General features: G+C 42.9%; 1 protein-coding gene across 1 annotated transcript; it reads left to right on the forward strand.

Moving 5' to 3' along the window:
• The first annotated feature begins 3,342 nt into the window (after positions 1–3,342).
• nfx1 (nuclear transcription factor, X-box binding 1) lies at positions 3,343–18,165 on the forward strand. The gene is made up of 24 exons (XM_080855243.1): positions 3,343–3,474; positions 4,965–6,035; positions 6,393–6,554; positions 6,915–6,992; positions 7,377–7,482; positions 7,891–7,962; positions 8,111–8,250; positions 8,652–8,751; positions 10,229–10,446; positions 10,695–10,792; positions 10,982–11,012; positions 11,128–11,210; positions 12,706–12,814; positions 12,914–13,033; positions 13,258–13,337; positions 13,527–13,760; positions 14,355–14,428; positions 15,280–15,381; positions 15,625–15,666; positions 15,811–15,906; positions 16,044–16,110; positions 16,450–16,595; positions 16,969–17,073; positions 17,440–18,165. The coding sequence occupies exons 1-24, from the start codon at positions 3,453–3,455 to the stop codon at positions 17,513–17,515; spliced, it is 3,432 nt and encodes a 1,143-aa protein (XP_080711369.1). The 5' UTR covers positions 3,343–3,452; the 3' UTR covers positions 17,516–18,165.
• Positions 18,166–19,615: the final 1,450 nt, after the last annotated feature.

Here is a 19,615-nt window from a genome sequence, read left to right on the forward strand (position 1 = left end):
TTTCTGCTCTAAAACCCACACAGAGACACACTCTCTGTCATTCTGTTAACCACTGAGATTAACACAAGCCAAGATAAAGATCAACAGGTTGGTAAACATAAAGGGAAAGGGAAATATGAATCATCAGATGGGGATAAGCATGTCGCTGGCAGGGGTTAACATATGCCTGGAGAGCACAGGCAAAGTCAGGATATGTATTAGTATTTCCTAGCAACATTGCATTTTCCTTTTGTTATGGACGCAAACTGTAGTTTCTCGAATTAAGAATAACCTCTCCACTCACACACACACCCACTGCCTACCCAATAACAGCTTAACTAATATTGGCTAATAATACTGTTATAGTTCCAGATCCACACTGAAGAGACTTATATTCCCGGCATAACTATATTAGCTGCTTCATACTGGAATTCCGAGAAATTCCTTAATCAGCTAGGGAGACTATACCAGCCAGACCTAGTGGCAACCAATGTCCTGTTCATATTGAAGTATGACAATAATAGTGAAAAAAGATCTTGCTTAGACAAGGTTTACTTAATGGCGGAAGCCACACGAGTGAGTCAGTGCATATGCACTATCAACCAGCATGGTGTCATCTTTCACTGTATGGATGCGTAGACACTGTTATCTGCATTAATAATAGCCATAGATCGTCCCTTTTTTTCTCTCTTGCACACAAAACATGTCACAAAACATGTCACATATTTCCTATCTTTCACAACATTGTTTGAACCAAGATGTCCTGTGTTTCCCCCCAAAATAAAAAAAACCTTAGGATGACAAATATAAACAACAGCCCCCAGGTACTCAATTACAAATCCGCCACATGCAGACAGTAAGGGACTTTACATTAGCTCAGTGCTCCCTCGGGAAATTTGTTTAAAAGAGAGTTGGCTCCTCAACGATGTAACGGAAAAGGAACGTAAACCCGTCACGAATAAATTAAACACCATTATTTATGATAAGTCAAAATGTGTTTTACAAAACTACCAAGTTTGACAGCTTCATCTGATAACACAAAGTGCTACCAGCACTTAGGGCATACGCACACTATGTGGAGTTATGCATGGAAACACAGAGGCTGCATGGACAACAAGATAAAGAAGGGCAGGAAAAATTAAGTGACGAAAAGAACACCCTAACACATCTTTATTTAATTAATTTGCAGGATTAAGACCTCTGAAAAAAAACATTTAGTGATTCCATGGTGTAGGAAAAGTTTTCGAAACTCAGTCCAGGACGGGCAGTTGCTCCCCAGCTATTTCATATGGGCATCCCTGCTGTCTTTGTAAAATGATGAATCATTCAGTAAACTTTCTGGCAATCTGTTCAAGAATGCATACGAACGGAGGACAAAGATCATACATTGAACAATATTTCACATGTTAAATATATTATTATCAGTAGCCAGACTTTTGAAAGACCTTAAGGTAGCGTTCTAGCCTTTGCACAAATACATATATTTGCCAGAAAAACTTAAGTGAAGGCCTACCTGGCAATGATACTCATTTAGAGACACTACAATGGTCAAAGTCCTTATAAAGTTGACAGCTGGGATTTTTTTTTTACCTACATAGCCTACTGTCATCATCTATAGATGTGTGAGATTGTTCACTCATTATCATGCTCATAAATCTTCCAGATCCTCTGAACAATATTCTGTGTCCATATCTTTTTGTTCAGTAAGCCTATGCTGTTAGATACCAATACAATTATATTGTTCTTGGCAACATAAGCATTCATGTTGATAGAAATTGGCGGTTAATCTTCAAGTTCCACCCAAAGTTTTTACACTTTTGGTTCAGGGGGATCTAACACAAGTTATAGACCTACGAAAATTCTGCAACCAAGAAGTGGTTAAGCATATAACCACCAGAAACAGAAAGTGGCAACGTGTTCACTTTGTGACTCCGTCTGCCAAGCCAGGACTGTGCGGCCTAGAGTTTTTTGAGCGCACACACCAAATGGACAGAGGACAGGGAAGGAGAAATTCCCTGAATTTATACTGCGTAACAGTAGATCACACCAGTCTGAGTCTTCTATCAGAAAACACGTTCCTAGGAAAGATGATTGCTTTACTGTGAATCGGCGAAGTAGTAGAGCATCACCTGGTGGTCATAAGTCAGACATTGCAAGAGGTTTACAAAACATCGAAAACATACTATTCTGTATTCTATATTTTCTTAATTTGGATTTGGACCATTTTCGGGGAATATATTTGAGGAATCTGTGGTGGAAGGGAAAACAATGATGAATTTTGTATATGAAAGCACTATTCAACCACGGTCACCTTGGTAGCCTTTATGGTTATTGTATATTGTTAAGGTAGAAAGAAAAAGCCCAGATCTGGAATTTGTCAATATATTAAAAGGTACAACTCTCCTGGCTTGTAGGCCTCTAGCTCAAAGCGTTGTTCAAAGCGCCTTACAAAATATTAACAATACAAATTGAAATGTAAAACAATGAATTCATAATTACATAATAATAATAATAATTCCAAATAGCAAGCCTATTATTATGTTTAGAAAGTATGCCTAAAACAAGATAACTAGCCTAATTAGACAAGATGGTGTTTTAAATGTTTGAGTTTTATGTTTTAAAGGGAGTAGTTGAAATGCTTTTTAAATGTACCAAGGCTGACACTGGAACGGACAGTAGCATGTAGATCATTCCACCACCTAGGTGCCACGAGTTTTGACTGCGATCTCTTGCTGCTTAGGCATGGCAAAGCCGACAAACGCGCATCAGAGGAGCAAAGTGGTCGAGAGGGTGAATAGCTCTGAATTATGGCTTTAAGATTAACTGGAACCGTTCCAGTGACTGTCCTATCCTACATTGTAGCGTATTGTCTGTAGGTCTGATCTTCCAAATATTATAGAGTGTAATCCGACCAGACCTCAAGACTGATATTGTTCAGAGAGATTAGTTGGTCTTCAGATAGCTTATAACACCCAAGTTTCGTGCCGTTTTAGTCGGGGTCGATGAAGATGAAAAGAGATGAATAGTATTTTGTGGGATAGCCGGATAGCTCAGGTTTTGAAAGATTGACCTGAAGATGTCGATGTTCAATCCAAACGTTTAGCAGCGTAACCCGTCTGAGAGGTTGTCCTAATAACAGTTAACATGATGCTCAGGGTTGAAGTGTTCTTCAATTTTTAAACACACTGTAAAATAACGAGATATTTTTTCAATTCGACAACAGTGTCCTTAACGCCAACTAGGCCTACGGTACAAACAGCCAATGACATACGAATCACATGGACTGTCGTCAAATATTCAGGGCATGTCATTGGATGGCGTGTGGAAAGTAAATTGTGTATAAGGAAGTTGTTGGCTTTCAAACCACGAGTGAGAAGTACTGTTATATTTTTAGACTCAACAACTTAAACCCATAGATCAAAAAGAAAGGAGCACTGCTGAGCTGGGGCAGGGCCGCAGTTCGGTGTGACTGAATGGCCGAAGGTTCTGTTACTGGTAAAGTTGGTTCCAGTTTTAGTTGTTCGTCAGCTAGGTAATTTAGCTAGCAGTAGCTTAGCCTCGCCTGCCAGCCAAATGTCTGTTATACATCCCAGCTAGCCAAACTGACAATAGTTATGTTGCTTTTGGGCACAGTTTACGTTAGTTTGCCAGATACGTAACTGTATTTGCGTCACACGTGTCCAAGCCCCTCAAGATGTGTTAACTAACGTCATATTATTTGTTCATATAAAGTAGCCCATTCGTTTACTTGCCGGCCTGAAATAAGTTAAAGTTAATGCTAACGTTAGTTGTAATAGCTAGGGTATGCAGCAAGTTGTCTGCTTAAATAATGTCACTGTCAGCTTGATTGTCCCACCTTTCATCTCACTAGCCAGAAACGATAGCTAAATTTACGTTACGTTAACTGTTACCGAAACCACAGCGTCATATAGTGAGTAAAGAGTTTGTTGTTCTCTGTAAAGACCTCGATGTGTAATGACATGGCTGAGTTTGCTTGCAACGTGCAACAGCAAACTCAAAGTCTTAGCTTGTCAGACTACATTACAACTTCTTGCCTCACGGTAACGTACTTGTACAGTACTGTGTAACTGACCCGTTACTACTGTATTGTAGAATCTGCCGTTAAACGTGTTGGCTAACTTGTTTACAACCATAACTGGAAATGTCTGTGTGAATGTTTTGGTTGTGCGTGCTATCTATCTTGTGTAACCGTGGGACTATAGAGTGTTGGTTATTTTGTATGCTGTGCATTAGCATGTATGCAAGTTCCGGTTTATTAAAAGAAGTCCCTGTGAGAGGATGAATGTTTTTTTTTGAAAAAACGACAAAATAATTCCTATTGAAGCTAAATTATTTTGAGAGAGCCGGCATTTCTGCTCCAAAAAAATGTACGTGTATGCCGTCTCCCTACAGACTTACCCCTTTGTATCTCTAAAATATGTGTGCTAGCTACTATCGCTCGATAACAGCGAAAAATAACGGGCTACAAATCAAGTCACTTAGCTAGTGCGTCATCAATTCCACAAGCTGAGCAGAAGCTACCATAGCTACTAACTTCAGTAGCGATAACACACTGATTACTTAATGTTTTCAGAGCTGCAATCTGTTACATAGAATACATGAGATGCTTAAGGCACTGGAGCTGTAACGTTAACCTCCATAAGAAACCGCTGGATGCTAGTTAAGAGTTGTCTGTAACCATGGATACCACTCAAGAGTTCTTTATGTTGCTTGAGCCAAGCCATGTTGTCCATTCTTTTTCTGCTTTAGCATATCGGTGCCAGCATCTTTATCTTGACTAAACAAGGCAACAGTTACAGTTACTTACAAAAGACGACTGATGACTACATTTGAACCCAACCAAAACCGTTTGCATACGTTTGCCACTGGCGTTATTTCACCTACATAGGGATTTTAGAAACTACTACTCATAGGGAGTAGTATTCTAAAATATTTGTCAATACTGTGCTTCTTTTCTTTTGCAGACACTCTGGAACTAAATCCAGACACACCAGAGTTTGTTCCACGCGCAAAACAGAACCAGCATCGCTCCAAGAGGGGTCGGCCACGTTCAGAATATGCCGAGCGGAATCGAAGTGATCACCCTACAGCCCCGCCGCCTCATCAAGCCTTCTCTTTTAACACTAATTATGAAGGAGGAAAGCCTCATGGACATGAAAACTGGACAAGACCTCCTGATCGCCATTACTCTCCTCAAAGAGATGACGGCAGGAGAGGGAGAGGAAGGCCAGGTAGAGGGAGAGGTGGAGGAGGAAGCAGAGGAAATGGGAATGGTAATGGTAATGTTTTTGAAAATGATGGTGACCGTACTGGTCAAGGGCGTTCAAGGGGCCAGAATCCAAGATGGCACAAGCCAGGGAATGGTAGAGGGCACTTAAGTCGGAATCAGGGAGATGTCCCAGTCTCAATGCCAGAAATGCCACCCATTGTCCAACCTGGCATTGAAGAACCACGCTGGCAGAAACCATCAGCGGTCCCAAACAACACAGTGATGGGCAATTTGGAGCTCCGCGACACGCGTCCAAAAAAAACTCGAAAGTTCAACCAAGAACCCAGGAGAGGGCGTGGGGAGAAAAGTCCAAGAGGACCCCAAACATCAGACCGGAATGAGAACCAGGAGAACTGTGACTCTGGAAGGAACTGGGCCTCAGCTGAGCCTCCAGAACCAAGACCCAACTCGGACGAGGATTCAGGGCCTCGGAACCACAAGGGTTGGAGAGCTCCCATCAGGAATCCTCCAGGTGAGACCAGGAAGAAGCCCCCGGACCACCGCTACTCTAAGGACAACTGGAGGGAGCATCACACAGCAGACAAGGGGGCACGGAGAGGAGACAGGGGCCAAAGAGTGGCTTCACCCCCTAGGAGCCCCCTACCAAACCCAGAGGAACCCAACTGGAGGGGTGGAGCAGGAAGAGGTCAGGGCAGACGTACCCCACTGCAAGACCGAGGCCAAAGACACACGGGGGGACCTGACCCGAGACCTGGGCACAGGAGACGCGTGGATCATGTGCCCAAGAGCAAAGAGACTCAGACAGGTGAGACAGAGAGAGAACGAGTGGCTAGTTGTGTGAAAAGAAGACAGGCCATGACTGATAGTGAGAAAGAAAATAGAGAAAGACATTGGTGAAGGGAGGAAGGGTTGCTCCACCCACAGTGTCACTGACAGAATGTTTACAGTTTAGTTAAGTTTGCATTTTTATCAAAAGTATTTTTACCACACTTTTAAATGTTTGGATTTTTCAGTGTTATGACTGTAGGTGTAATATGTCACCAAAGTCACCTGTGTCAGCATACTATCACAAACTGCCTCTTTTGAGACCAATGTTGCTGTTATCATAGGGCATCTATAAATTCCTGTGTTAATTGAGTGTTGTGTTGCAACCTTTGGCCAGGCTGTCTGATTGAGCAACTGACTGAGGAGAAGTATGAGTGTATGGTGTGCTGTGAGGTGATCCGCGTCATGGCCCCAGTCTGGAGCTGCCAGAACTGCTTCCACGTCTTCCACCTCAACTGCATTAAGAAGTGGGCTCGCTCACCTGCCTCACAGGCCGATGGTAATTTATGGTTCAGCTATCACTTCCCATGTATACTTTGTCAGATTAGGAAAATTGTTGAGAAAGATGATTAACAGTTAGTTACATTGAGATGGAAGACGCAATCTTTCTCTTAGTTAATGCCCTAAAAGCTGATGGAAAAGGCGCATGCTTTGTAATTGTTTTCATTAATAATGAAATGTAGAAATTATTATATCAAATTATATATCTATTTCTTTATATGTTATAACTGACAAAAAGCTGTCTTGTCAGCATTTCTGTAGTGATGAGAGAAGACTATGAACTTTTTGAAGAATGTGTTTGATATTTCCTTTCGGTATTTGTATATGCATCGGTAAACTGCTCATTATTATTCCACAGATGGAATTGAGGGATGGAGGTGTCCAGCCTGCCAGCACGTAGCATTCAGAGCGCCGAACTCCTACACATGCTTCTGTGGTGAGAACTCTGTGCCCCTGCAACAGGAACATCATGGCTTTGCACAAGAGAGGCATATGATTTAATTTCAAAGTCATCTCCCTGTTTTATTTAAGTTTGTAATGCATGTATACCGCATCAACAGAAAAATGAATTCCAGTCTGTCAGGAGATGTCTTTGAGTACTGTTGAATTTTTCTTTTTGGTTATAGCTCTGATGTTTTCCTACAAATGTTAGACAGTCCTGCATGTTATTAAAAGGACAGTGTTTTAGCTATTTGAACTCCATACTTGTGTTACCTTGATAAAAAGACTTGGCCTTTGGCTTTGAGTTTAGGCATATGTATGGAGACAAATAAGCATTCATAACCTGTTGTTTCACCATTATGGTTGATGTGCTAAACAGGCAAAGTTACAAACCCAGAATGGCAGCGCAGTGAGATCCCACACAGCTGTGGCGATATGTGTGGAAAGAAGAGGAGTGGCGCAAACTGCAATCATCCTTGCAACATGTAAGCCCCTCCAACCACAGCTCTGCTGTATTGGCACAGTAGCCCACTGAGTAAGGCTGAAACTTACATGTTACTCCTTATCTCATTGCATATAACTGCTGTTCTACTGTCATGGTTACTAGACTAAGACATTAAAGCTTTCATTTTTTGGTGACAAACAAGAAAAAAAGAAAGAGATCCATTTGGTTAACATGGGTGTGGTAGGGGTGGTCACACTTGCATTAACTCATGACTTTGACTTTTTTTCTTATCTTCACGTCACATTCTGTTTCCATAGCAACATTAAGACTAATGTGTTGTTTATGAATTGTCGATAGAAAGGATAAATGGCAAAACAACCTCTTACCTCTCTAACTATGCACAGCCACATGGTACCTAGATCTAACCCTGTGCCTGCCTCTTCCACAGCCTCTGCCATCCCGGACCATGTCCACAATGCCCAGCCTTCGTGTCTAAATCCTGCACCTGCGGAAAGACCAGGTAGCAACCACATTACTGCAAACCCACAACCTAATCATCTTCTGAGGCTTATTATTGTAGCCTATTCTAACATTTAGGAGGTGTGAAATGTCATTTAATATTATACCCCACCCAAGATGTGGTTCTAAGGTGTTTTTTTTTTTTGTAGCCAACTGGTACGTTGCAGCCAGACAGTGGCCATTCGCTGTGAGGAGGTGTGCGGTGCTATGCTGACCTGCACCGAGCACACCTGTGCCCAGGTGTGTCACAGCGGGCCCTGCCAACCCTGTCAGCTCCAGGTCCAGCAAGGTGAGAGAACACTCCCACTGTCTGCCTTCGCACTCTGGTCCAGTCCACTCGGCTCTCAGCCTCTAATACAATTTCTAGCTGAGTAGTGAGATCAGGCAACATTTCATTTGTTTTTGTGTGTGTGTGTGTGTCTGTGTGTCTGTGTGTGTGTGTGTCTGTGTGTCTGTGTGTGTGTGTGTCTGTGTGTCTGTGTGTGTGTGTGTGTCTGTGTCTGTGTCTGTGTCTGTGTCTGTGTCTGTGTCTGTGTCTGTGTCTGTGTCTGTGTCTGTGTCTGTGTCTGTGTCTGTGTCTGTGTGTCTGTGTGTGTGTGTGTGTTTTCTATGGACCAGGTAGTATGTAGGTGGAATCAGCAGCAGCACAGTTCCCCTCTTACTGGTGTTTGTCTCTGGGTGTGTTTGCAGTGTGCTACTGTGGCGTGGTGTTCCGGGAGGTTCCCTGCGGTACTGATAAGGAACACTTTGACGGTTCTGGACACTTCACCTGTCAGAAGCCATGTGGAAAGTGAGTGACTGCACCACAACAGACTGGGCCCCTTGCCATACTGTGCCCTCCAAAACGAGATGCGAAAGAATGTCTTTATTGTTTATCCTCATGATCTTTCATTCAAAATATTCACAAAAATCTAACTTTTTAAATTAAAGTAACATGATTGATATGTGTGCCACAATTATTGGCACCCCTTCATTTAATATTTTGTGCAGCCTCCCTTTTCCAAGATAACAGCTTTCAGTCTTCTCCTATAATGCCTGATGAGATTGGTGAACACATGACACGGGATCTGAGACCATTCCACCATACAGTATCTCTCCAGATCCTTCAGATTTTCAATGGGGTTTAGGTTGGGGCACTGTGATGGCCATGGCAAAACCTTTATTATGGGGTGGTGAACCATTTTTGTATAGATTTGGTATAGATTTTATAAACTTTGTGCTTCCGATTATTGTCCTGCTGGAAGGTCCAACCATAGCCCATTTTAAGCTTCCTGGCAGAGGCTGTTAGGTTTTCATTTAATATCTGCTAGTATTTGATGAAGTCCATGATACCATGTATCCCAACCAGATGTCCAGGGCCTTTGGAAGAACAAGTGTGAGAGAACAAAGAACAAACTGTGCTGCTTCCAAAGGCCCTGGACATTTTGTTCGGATACATGGTATCATGGACTCCATCAAATACTAGCAGATATTTAATCATCAAAGATCCATTACCTTACTTCACAGTGGGTATGATGTGCTTTTCTGTATGGCTATCTTTCTGTGTACGCCAAACCCACCTTTGATGTTTGTTGCCAAAAGCTCTATTTTGGTCTCATCTGACCATATTACTTTTCAACGCACATCGTCACTGTTCTTGGGTCTTTCCCTTAGTGATGAAAGACTAAGGGAATTTGGCCTGTGTCACCTCTTATTTATACGCCATCGAAACATGGTTGACCACTTAAAGAGTTCCTAATCAAACAGGTGAACTTAAAGATGTAAAACATGACTGGAAATATACTTCAGTTAAATTTTAATTCTAAGATTTTCTAGGGGTGCCGATAATTGTGGAACACATGTTTTGGAGAAAAATATGTATTTAATGTAAAAATAATAATAATAATAATTTCAATTATTTTACTGAAATGAAAAGGTAAGATTTTTGTGAATATTTTGAATGAAAGACCAGGAGGATAAACAGCAAAGACAACTTTTCATAGCCTGTTTTGCTCATTTTAACTAAGGGTGCCAATCATTAATGAGGGCACTGTATCTATGTAAGGCAGGCAGTTTCATTGTAATTAAACCCAAACCTGGTTGTTTGTTTGTCAGATGTAGTAATTCATAATATTTATTCATACCCCTATCAAATTCTGTTACCCGGTCCTTTCTATTCTTTCTTTCTCCCATCCTCCATTTTGAACTCCTTTTTAGACGCAGTACAGTTGAATCCCCACATTGAGTAAGGTGTAAAGCCCCATGTCTCTTCTTCTCTCTGTGATCAGGATGCTAGACTGCCAGAGTCACCGGTGCCAGCAGCTGTGCCACGCTGGGCCGTGCCTGTCGTGCCCGCGGTCGCCCCGACTAGTGCGCACCTGCCCCTGTGGCCAGACCACCCTCAGCAAGCTCCTGGAGCTGGGCTACCCAGAGAGACACTGCTGCAGCGACCCCATCTCCTCCTGTGGCAAGACCTGCGGGAAACCTCTGCCCTGCGGCTCCACTGGTGCGTGTGCACGTGCGCGTGTTTCACTGACAGAGTGATAAGGAAGGGACGTTTAGAGCTCAGACCCCATCCTTATGTACTTTGAAAGACTCAAAGACTGTATCAGTGTGTTCCATGAAAGACATTATTGTGGGTTTGGGAGGGGGGGGGGGGAGTGTGGAAAAAGTGTGACCAGGACATAGACCACATGTGTCTCGAAGAGAGGGTAAGTGTGTATAAACGAGTTTTGTTTGGATTTCTGTCTGCAGATATCATTCACATGTGTGAGAAGCTGTGCCATGAGGGCGTGTGTGGGCCCTGTTCCCTCACCTCCACCATCAAATGCCTCTGCGGCTCCAAGACCAAGGTGAGCTTCTGCTCTGCTCCCCAGTCTGACCCCACCATGCTCTGCCACAGCAGCCCCTCTCACCTTATTGTTTGGGGTCGTTGCAGCCAGGCCAGTCTTTCATCTGGCTTTGACTTCACATTGGTGACATTTGACCCTTCTATTCAGCTCAGTAATGTTCCATTCTGTTGTCTCTCTATCATTTTTAAGGAGGTCCCATGCTCAAGTATCCAAACAGAAGGTGTGTTTTCCTTTTAAATAATTTTTTTAAGATTTACAATAACAATAGGAACACATTTCTTTATGACTATTTTCATGAGTTAATTGAATGCTTGTCTCTTGGTGCCTTCTTTCAGGAGACATGAGTTTTACTTGTGAAAAAAAGTGCAGCAAAAAGCGTTCCTGTGGCAGACACAAGTGTGGGGGACTGTGCTGTGTGGTGAGTGTCTATGGTTGACCCAGGGGTAATGAATGTATGTCGCCACAAATATAATCAAAGGGGGATGAACCATCGAATTAGAAATATTGTGTATCTATGGGATGAACACATCTGTCATGTCCGAGTAACCACCCTGGCTATTCCAGGAGTTTGGCTTTGTCAAATGACTAACCTCACAAAACATTTGTGTTCCCTTCAAGAACGTGCACAACCTTTATTGTGTGGGAACCCAAAAGTATTGTGAGGAATTGCAGAAATATTGCGAGTTGTTGGGTTCGTTTTTGACAAACTCCTTATTGCCACTGTATTAGGTTGTAAATGATGGAGCATGTTCCCTTTTTAGTGTTCTGTTGCACATTAATAGTAACCTGCTTTGTGAAGTTAAATAGCCAAAGGTATATTTTAAGTGTTCAGAGTTTACATATTCATTTTTTTTCATAGCATTTGTTTACATATTCATTTTTTTTTAGCAGGAATCATAAAAATATGCGTTTTTTTGGTTTAACTAACCAATACATGGAAAGGAAACAGAACTAACTAACTTTCACAGAATTATTTCTGTAGCTTTGAGATTTATTTCATTATACAGCCTACAGTTTGCTGCATCCATTCTGCTAGGTTTCCTCATTCAAACGGAACCGATTTCACTTCTGTGTTTTTCATACTAAAATTCCCCCCAATGACTGTGGCTGCACCACTATCAGATTCAATATAGAGGGGATTTTGTGCTTGCACGCTGTATTGTCACTTAAAAGCTATTAAATCACATTCGGCAGGTCATGAATGCTATTTAGATTACCGGTATTATTAATTAAAAATAGGATTTGAATTAATAGGTTTTAAATAGATTTTATGCATTTCATTTGTTAATGATTTTACATGGCTAGTAATTTTCTCCAGGAGGCAGAGTTTCTCTCCTCTTAGGTGCTACGGCTGGAGGAGGTGGGTAGGCTGCTCTGGGCTCTGGAAGTGAATGTGGTGCTCAGGAGTGGGTGGTAGGGGTTGTAGCCATGGCTTTAGAAGTGATTGTACAAACACAAGAGGGGAGACTTATCTTGTGCTTATTAAATGTGGTAAATTCATTGATGAGCATTGCATTTCTTCAGAAAATGAAAGGTATGTTTTAGTTGTACAGAAGAGAAGTAAATAGAAGAAAAATAAATAGTAACTTGGCCTCACTGAAGCAGTACAATCACCTCTTGTCTGACCGGCACCCTTGGTCATTCATTCACAATGGGCATCAGGGACAAGAGCGTCTATTGATAAGTCAAGTGGACAACTCTCGAGCTGAGTGATCTGCATATATTTCATGCAGTATGCACACAAAGGAAACATTCCTGACCTAAGTGAAAGCATATGTCCAGGGGGAAATTGCAGCGCTGACAGAGTCCATGGTAAATCTTGTTATGTCGGTAAAAAGTAACTTATTGACACGTTTTTTGGATTTGTTTACTTCTTGACTGAACATGGTTGTTGTGTGTCTGTTTATGCGCAGGACATGGAACATAAGTGCTCTCTGATCTGTGGCTATAAACTCAACTGCGGTCTGCATCGCTGTGAGGAGCCCTGTCACCGTGGTAACTGCCAACCCTGCTGGCAAACCAGTGAGTTCCAACACCCAGTCCTACGGCTCAGCTAATGTCGCCCAACCAGACATCATTTTGTGTGACGCCCCCGAGTGTGTGTGTTTGTGTGTTAACCAGGCTTTGATGAGCTGACGTGCCATTGTGGGGAGACGGTGCTCTATCCGCCCATCTCCTGTGGCACCAAACCGCCTGAGTGTAAGAACCCCTGTGCCAGGCGGCATGAATGTGACCACCCAGGTACCTGATCAGACTGGCCATCAACAAGCTTCAGAAATGTTCACCTCAACTTTACTTACTGCTAAAGTACTGCAGGGATAATTGTCTATTGCTGTTCAGGCTCTATATGAGGAGTGACCTTGCATGAGGTGCAACATGTAGGAATATAATTTGAGTGTATTTAGTGTATTATAAAGAAGGCTGTGCTGAACAGTGTATTGAACTATTTCCTTTTTTCCCCTCAGTTTTCCACAACTGCCATAGCGAGGAGAAGTGTCCCCCTTGTACCTACCTCATGAAGAAGTGGTGTATGGGGATGCATGAGGTCAGGCTTTAGATGTCTCGAAAGGAAAGCATTTCCCCATTAATTGTACAGACCAGCATCCTGTTTGACTGTCAGTGGAATATTTTCAGTGTCATCATTTTCTAAACTCTCCAGTTCTTTCTCTTGTGTTCGCTCCGCGCTTATTTCTTTTTCTCCATTCTTCCTTTCTCTCCTCTCTCCCCCCTTCAGCAAAGGAGCAACATCCCGTGCCACCTGCAGGACATCTCCTGTGGTCTGGCCTGCAACAAGCTGCTGCCCTGCGGCTCCCACCACTGCAAGCGCATCTGCCACCGGGTAGAGTGCCAGGCCGAGGGCGAGCCGTGCCGTCAGCCGTGCGTCATCCCCCGGCCCGAGTGCAGGCACCCCTGCATGGCACCCTGCCATCCGGGCAAGCCCTGTCCGCGGAACACCTGCACCACCAAGGTACTGATGGAAATTGATATTACCATTGATTCACATATTTACAAGTACATTGCAATCATGCAAGCTCTCCTTTGTGTGTGTTTGCCATGGGCAATTGATCACCCATGGTGAGGCCCTATGCAAAATAGTCCTCATCACCTATCCAGACTTCCCCTCTAGCCAGGGTGATTTAATACACACCAACTATTTAACATGTTGCCTTTTGTGCTTTTGTGTGTTGACCTTCCGGAACCTTCCGTGGGGTAACCTCCCCTCCCCTCTCACTCACCTCCCCTGTTCCACCTCTGAACTGTAACACACCCCCAGTGATCTGTGACCTCCCATAGCTGACCTTATAAAAAGTAATACTGTACATTGAAAGCCAATCCGTTACCCTGTCTCATTTGATAAGGAACTGATTCCCTATAGGTTGTACGTGGAATAAACCTTCGAAACCTGTTGATTCATCTCGTGGTACCTTTATCTTATCTGCAAAGTTTAGCCTCAGTCATAATTCTGTCAGTACGATGTGACGTCCGTGTTCTAGGAATGCCTGATGTTACTAAGCTTTAGTATTTGTGGTGGTGATTTTGTATGTGTTACTTTGCCCTGCAGGTGACACTGCAGTGTGACTGCGGGCGAAAGAAGGAGACGGTCTCATGCACAGAGGCAGCGAGCTCTTATCAGAGGTCAGAGGTCAACACCTGACCTGGGCTGGGTTTTCCCAATAGCATAAAACTTACTAGTTTGTAGAATCCCAAGAATACAATTTCGGATGGTTTCCTTCATTATATTTTATTGTACTCAACCACCTTTTTTACCTTTTTTTTTGTAAACTGTTTTAAGCTCAAGGAAATATGTAAACTATGGACACATAATTAGCATAGTTATGAAATCATATATTGGCGGTTGGTACTGATTCCATTTGTCTGAGCTGTCTTTTTTTCCTTTTTTTGGGTGGGCATATTGTAGCCTAGGTGACAAGTTGGTGCAGAAAGTGGAATAGATTGGAGAACTAAGTTCCATCAGAGAAAAAACAGACGGTCACAGGCATGTAGCTTATACAACTGGTGCTGCATCAAAATCAGCTTATTTTTGACGTCTTGAGTAGGCCTAATATGTTGACATGTCATGCCTACTCGGATATGGTTTATTCTGAAGTTAGATATTAGGCAGAGGTTAACATTTATTCGCTTATCAGTGAATTAGCGTGTAGGTCCTATGAAGATCAAAAGGCAGCTGTGACGTCACCTGATATCACCAAAGTAGGTGATACTTTAGCACTGTTAACATGGGCAGCCAGCATCCATTAAGTACTACAAAAGTACAGGGCACACGCGTTCGCGTAATGTAAAAAATTAACATTCGGTCATAGACTCGCTCGTAGAGAACACTCGCACCACTTAGATTCATCGTTATTGGGAAACCTGGCCCTGAGTGTTTTAACTTTCGACTTTCCCTTTCATATAATTTTGATTTGATGTGTGCATCTTGTGATGCTCCTTCCTATATTGATAAGACTACAACTTTTGCACCACAGGTACGCTGCTATTGCAATGGCGAGCAAGTTGTCAGACATGCAGCTGGGAGACTCCGTGGACATTGGGCAACTCATTCCCAAGAAGGAGTCAAAACAGGCCAAGTAGAGCACCCCATCCCTCTCTTCTTACCAACACATAGACCAATGATCTGTCCTATAGGTGGATTATTTAACCCTAGATAACACAGACTGGCACAAACCTACTATATAAGTACTATATATACTATTGAGTAGTACCAGAGAAAGCAATACTATGATCAAGGGTAATTCAGTGAATTGAAAGCCTTAAAAGGCCAAACTACATGGATGATGTGAATAAACTCTCATGTGTGGTGTGTTCCTCAGGCTGGAGTGTGATGAGGAGTGTGCCATGCAGGACAGGAACAAGTAAGTTGTGGGGACTTTTTTCATGTGCACTGGTTCCTATGTGTGATTTTGTGGTTGTGTCTGTCTGCTGCAGTATAAGTCGACAGGTCACAAACCTATGAACTGAATGAGCGTACAGTCCAATGTTCTCATCTCTGTTTACAGGCGATTGGCTGATGCCTTACAAATCGACCAATCGGTTGATCCTTTTAACAAGGGACCCACATCCAAGTACAGCGACTCTCTCAAGGAGGATGCCAGGTCATTTCCCAGTTGATCTTACTATTCTATCTTTGGAGTCCTGGATCATATGAAGAGTGCTTTGATGTGAAGCTTAATAGTACATTGGCAGTAAACACAGAAACATTGATGTGACATTTTATCTGTCTGTTACACAGAAAAGAATTCAAGTTTGTCAGTGAAGTTGAAGTGGTAATCAAAAATCTAGTTGAACTTGCAAACAAGGTAAGGGCAAAGTGTACATTTCTTTTCATACATACATCCATTAATTCATTCTTGTGTGTTTGAAAATGTAAATACATTTTTCAAACTTTCACAGTATATAAAGCATTACCAACTTGTATTGTATTTCAAAAACATGGAAGATATGCTTGTTTGGGAGACGGGTTCATATTGAATGCCTAGAAAACATCTTGAATAAGGGTAGTGTCATGTGTTTATGGACACACTTAGCAAGTCCATTACTGGTAGGGTGGGGTTGAGGGCGTGCTGTCTGTTGCCTGTCATTAGAATATATGAAAACATTGAATTAAGTATTTCTAATATAATTGACGCCATATGCAGGGCAAACAACCGAAGCGGTGCCACTGTTTTGCGCCCATGAGTAGGGACCACCGGCGCATTGTTCACGAGTTGTGCGAGGTGTACGGCGTGGTGAGCGTCAGCTACGAAAGTGAACCCAAACGCAACGTGGTCATCACTGCCATCAGGTGGGAACCTCTACAACGCAGTCCAAATATGTGTATTCTTTTCAGAGTAAGAGAAGCGCAGTCAATTACAATACAGACATTTTAGTGAATATTACGTTGTAATGTTATCAGTGGGATTTATGATGCTGTAAATCAGTCATTTTACATTTGTTTTAAGATTATTGTTGATCTTTCACTATGCCAGGAATCTAGAATTATTCATCTCAGCATCTTAATTTAACCCCAATACCTTCTGATGTTCTTTCGTCCTTGGCACACTCTACTATTTCTGTGTAATGGCGTGCACACAAGTGTACCATGCATAATTAGCTGCATGAGAGTTCATTGCTATGTTTCCTGGCCTAGCTTTTAATTTGGCGAATGTTGTATCTAGGGGGAAATCTACCTGCCCTAACTTCACCCTGATGGCGCTGATCGAGAGGGAGACCAGCGGCAGAGCCCCCCCTCCCATCGCCCACATCAAGCAGCACAGCAGCAAGTAAGAGAGCACTCGGCCACTCGAGACGGCTCGTCCACTAAGCGCAGTCGGCCTCAGACAGAACACAAGTGACTGCAGAACTCAACCCTTTGGTTTGGGGATTGAGAGTTCAACATCGTTTAGAAGAATGGAGATGTTTAGTGTGTCAGCTCTTTTCCCACATATCCCACAGGTGGTGGAATAATTTAAGGCATTCCTATTAAATGTGTTTAAATATCTCTCTCGCTCTCTCTCTCTCTCTCTGTGTGTGTGTGTGTGTGTGTGTGTGTGTGTGTGTGTGTGTGTGTGTGTGTGTGTGTGTGTGTGTGTGTGTGTGTGTGTGTGTGTGTGTGTGTGTGTGTGTGTGTGTGTGTGTGTGCTTTGTAGGAGTGACACTAGCATTGCCTGGCTTAAACCAACAAAAGAAGAGCCTGCCATTGATTACTTTGATGTCCAGGACTGACAGGGAGCCACAGCTGGCCAGTCAAAGTGACAGCTACAGCTACTCAGAAGACCAAGAAAGTCACAGTGCACAAATCCGCAGTCCGCCACCTCTACGGTAATGGCAGACCGGCAGATAGTATTCTCTGTAATCCTTTCAACACCCTTCAGAACTCAGTGGGAGAACTAACATGTTTGATTGATTGACTCTTGATTGACTATTATTTCTGAATTTAGTGAAGGTGTGTTTGCTAGGTCTGACATGGATACCAGTAGAGGTTTTTATTAACTCCTTCGTTTTGACTGAGAACCTGGAGAAGTCGAGGATGCAAGGCGATTCATATCGTCCTTCATCACTCGGTGTGTTCTAGTGGAAATTTTATCAAATTACCATTTCATCCCTTAGAGCCACAATCAAAGAATTATCAGTGATCACAGAAAGCCTACATTTCTTTTTCTTAACACAAAACCCCATGCTTTGTTTTCACACTGTAAATGAGGAAAGAGTCTCAAGAGAGAACCGGTTATTAAGCTCTTGAATGTTGCCGCATGTCTAATTATTATGCAATTACCCATGGAGGGTTTCAGTGGTGAGTAATCAAGGGTTTTGCCAAGAGTGGCCACTAGGTGGTGGAAAAGAGATTTGCTGTGCAGCCAACGAGTGTAAATGAGTTATGTCTGTAAACTACATATTAAAGCAATTCTTGAAAGTGTATGTGTGTTCATCAGTATTTCTTGCATAGTCTTCTCAATCAGCATGTATTAAACAGAGTATGTTTATGAGCTACTAAGTTTTTGGAAACAGAGCATTCTCCTAAAGACCTTCACATGATTTAAAAACCACGAAATAACCAGCTACCCCCCCCCCCCCCCCCCCCCCCCCCCCCCCCCCCCCCCATGTCTTTAGTCTCCGCTATTGAATTACAGTAAATCGTTTGTATTAGACTGATTATAGAGGGAAAGTGTATGTGGGCTACAATTCCTTTTATAAAGCCCTTAAATAGATGTGCTTTCAAGAAAAGTCATCCGGTGTAAACATACAGAGTTTGGCACAAAACAACACAGGCTCCACTAAACACCTGCATTTGCCAAAGTGCTATTTTATGACTGACCCACTCCCCAGAGAACACCCAAAAAGCATCCCGTCCCACTCTTTTCACACAACCCCTAACTCGGTTAACTCCTTTAGCCTGTTTCCTTGTTCTCAGCACAAGGATAGACCCAGTGGATCAGTACACTGGCTTGTGTTATTTGCATGTAGCTTACTCCGCTCATGTTTGTGTTTTCGGTCATTTATCTGGTATTGTCCCACTTGAATATTTTGGGGAATGGAAAACTACAAAACGGGGAGTAATTTGATGACGGTCCCTCTTGAGCCTTAATTTCATTTTAACCCGTCTCCAGCGGTGCCCGCGCCTGCGCCTCGCTCCCAACCGCACTTGGTTTCACCAGACCCGGCACCATCCCTCACGCTCTGCCTCTCCTGAGCCGCCAGCCGTTCATTTATCACTGCGTGAAAGAAGCGGGAGTGAGGAAGGACCGTTGCGAGAATCTGCGAGGAACTTCACTGCCAAAGCAACGGACAGACAGTCTCTGTTCATATTATTCTTGCTGCCGTGTCGAGACAACAGACTGCATTGCAGCGATGGAGAGAAAGGTAGGAGTTATGCGACAGTAGCATCTTGTAGCGTCGACAGCTATGTAGTTATTTGTTCATGATATTTTCGCTTCCACGATGCAAATAATTTTGTAGGCTACCTTCCATTCACACTCCACGCTGCGCTGCCCAGCCCACTTTGGTACCCCTAGGTGCATTTGCACGGCCGATCGCAGGGCAGTGTTTTTAAGCTGGGTCTAGTTTGAGGCAGGTTTTTACTTGCAGCAAAAAAATTAAACTGAAGAAGCTTAACTTGTAAAATAATGATTGTTACGGCTCTCTTTCCCTGGCCTAAATTGGTCCTTAGCCTTTTCACTCATGGACTATAAATACAACTCGTACGGATTAGACATAACTGTTAGAAGGCATGAAAATAATAACGTTCGCCTATGCTGTATGTGTGCGTGAGAGTGCTATGCTGTGCTCTGCATAATTACAGTACATACAGTAGTCGCACTCTCACCC

Source organism: Sprattus sprattus (assembly GCF_963457725.1).
Source record: "Sprattus sprattus genome assembly, chromosome: 17".
NCBI classification, from domain to species: domain Eukaryota; kingdom Metazoa; phylum Chordata; class Actinopteri; order Clupeiformes; family Clupeidae; genus Sprattus; species Sprattus sprattus.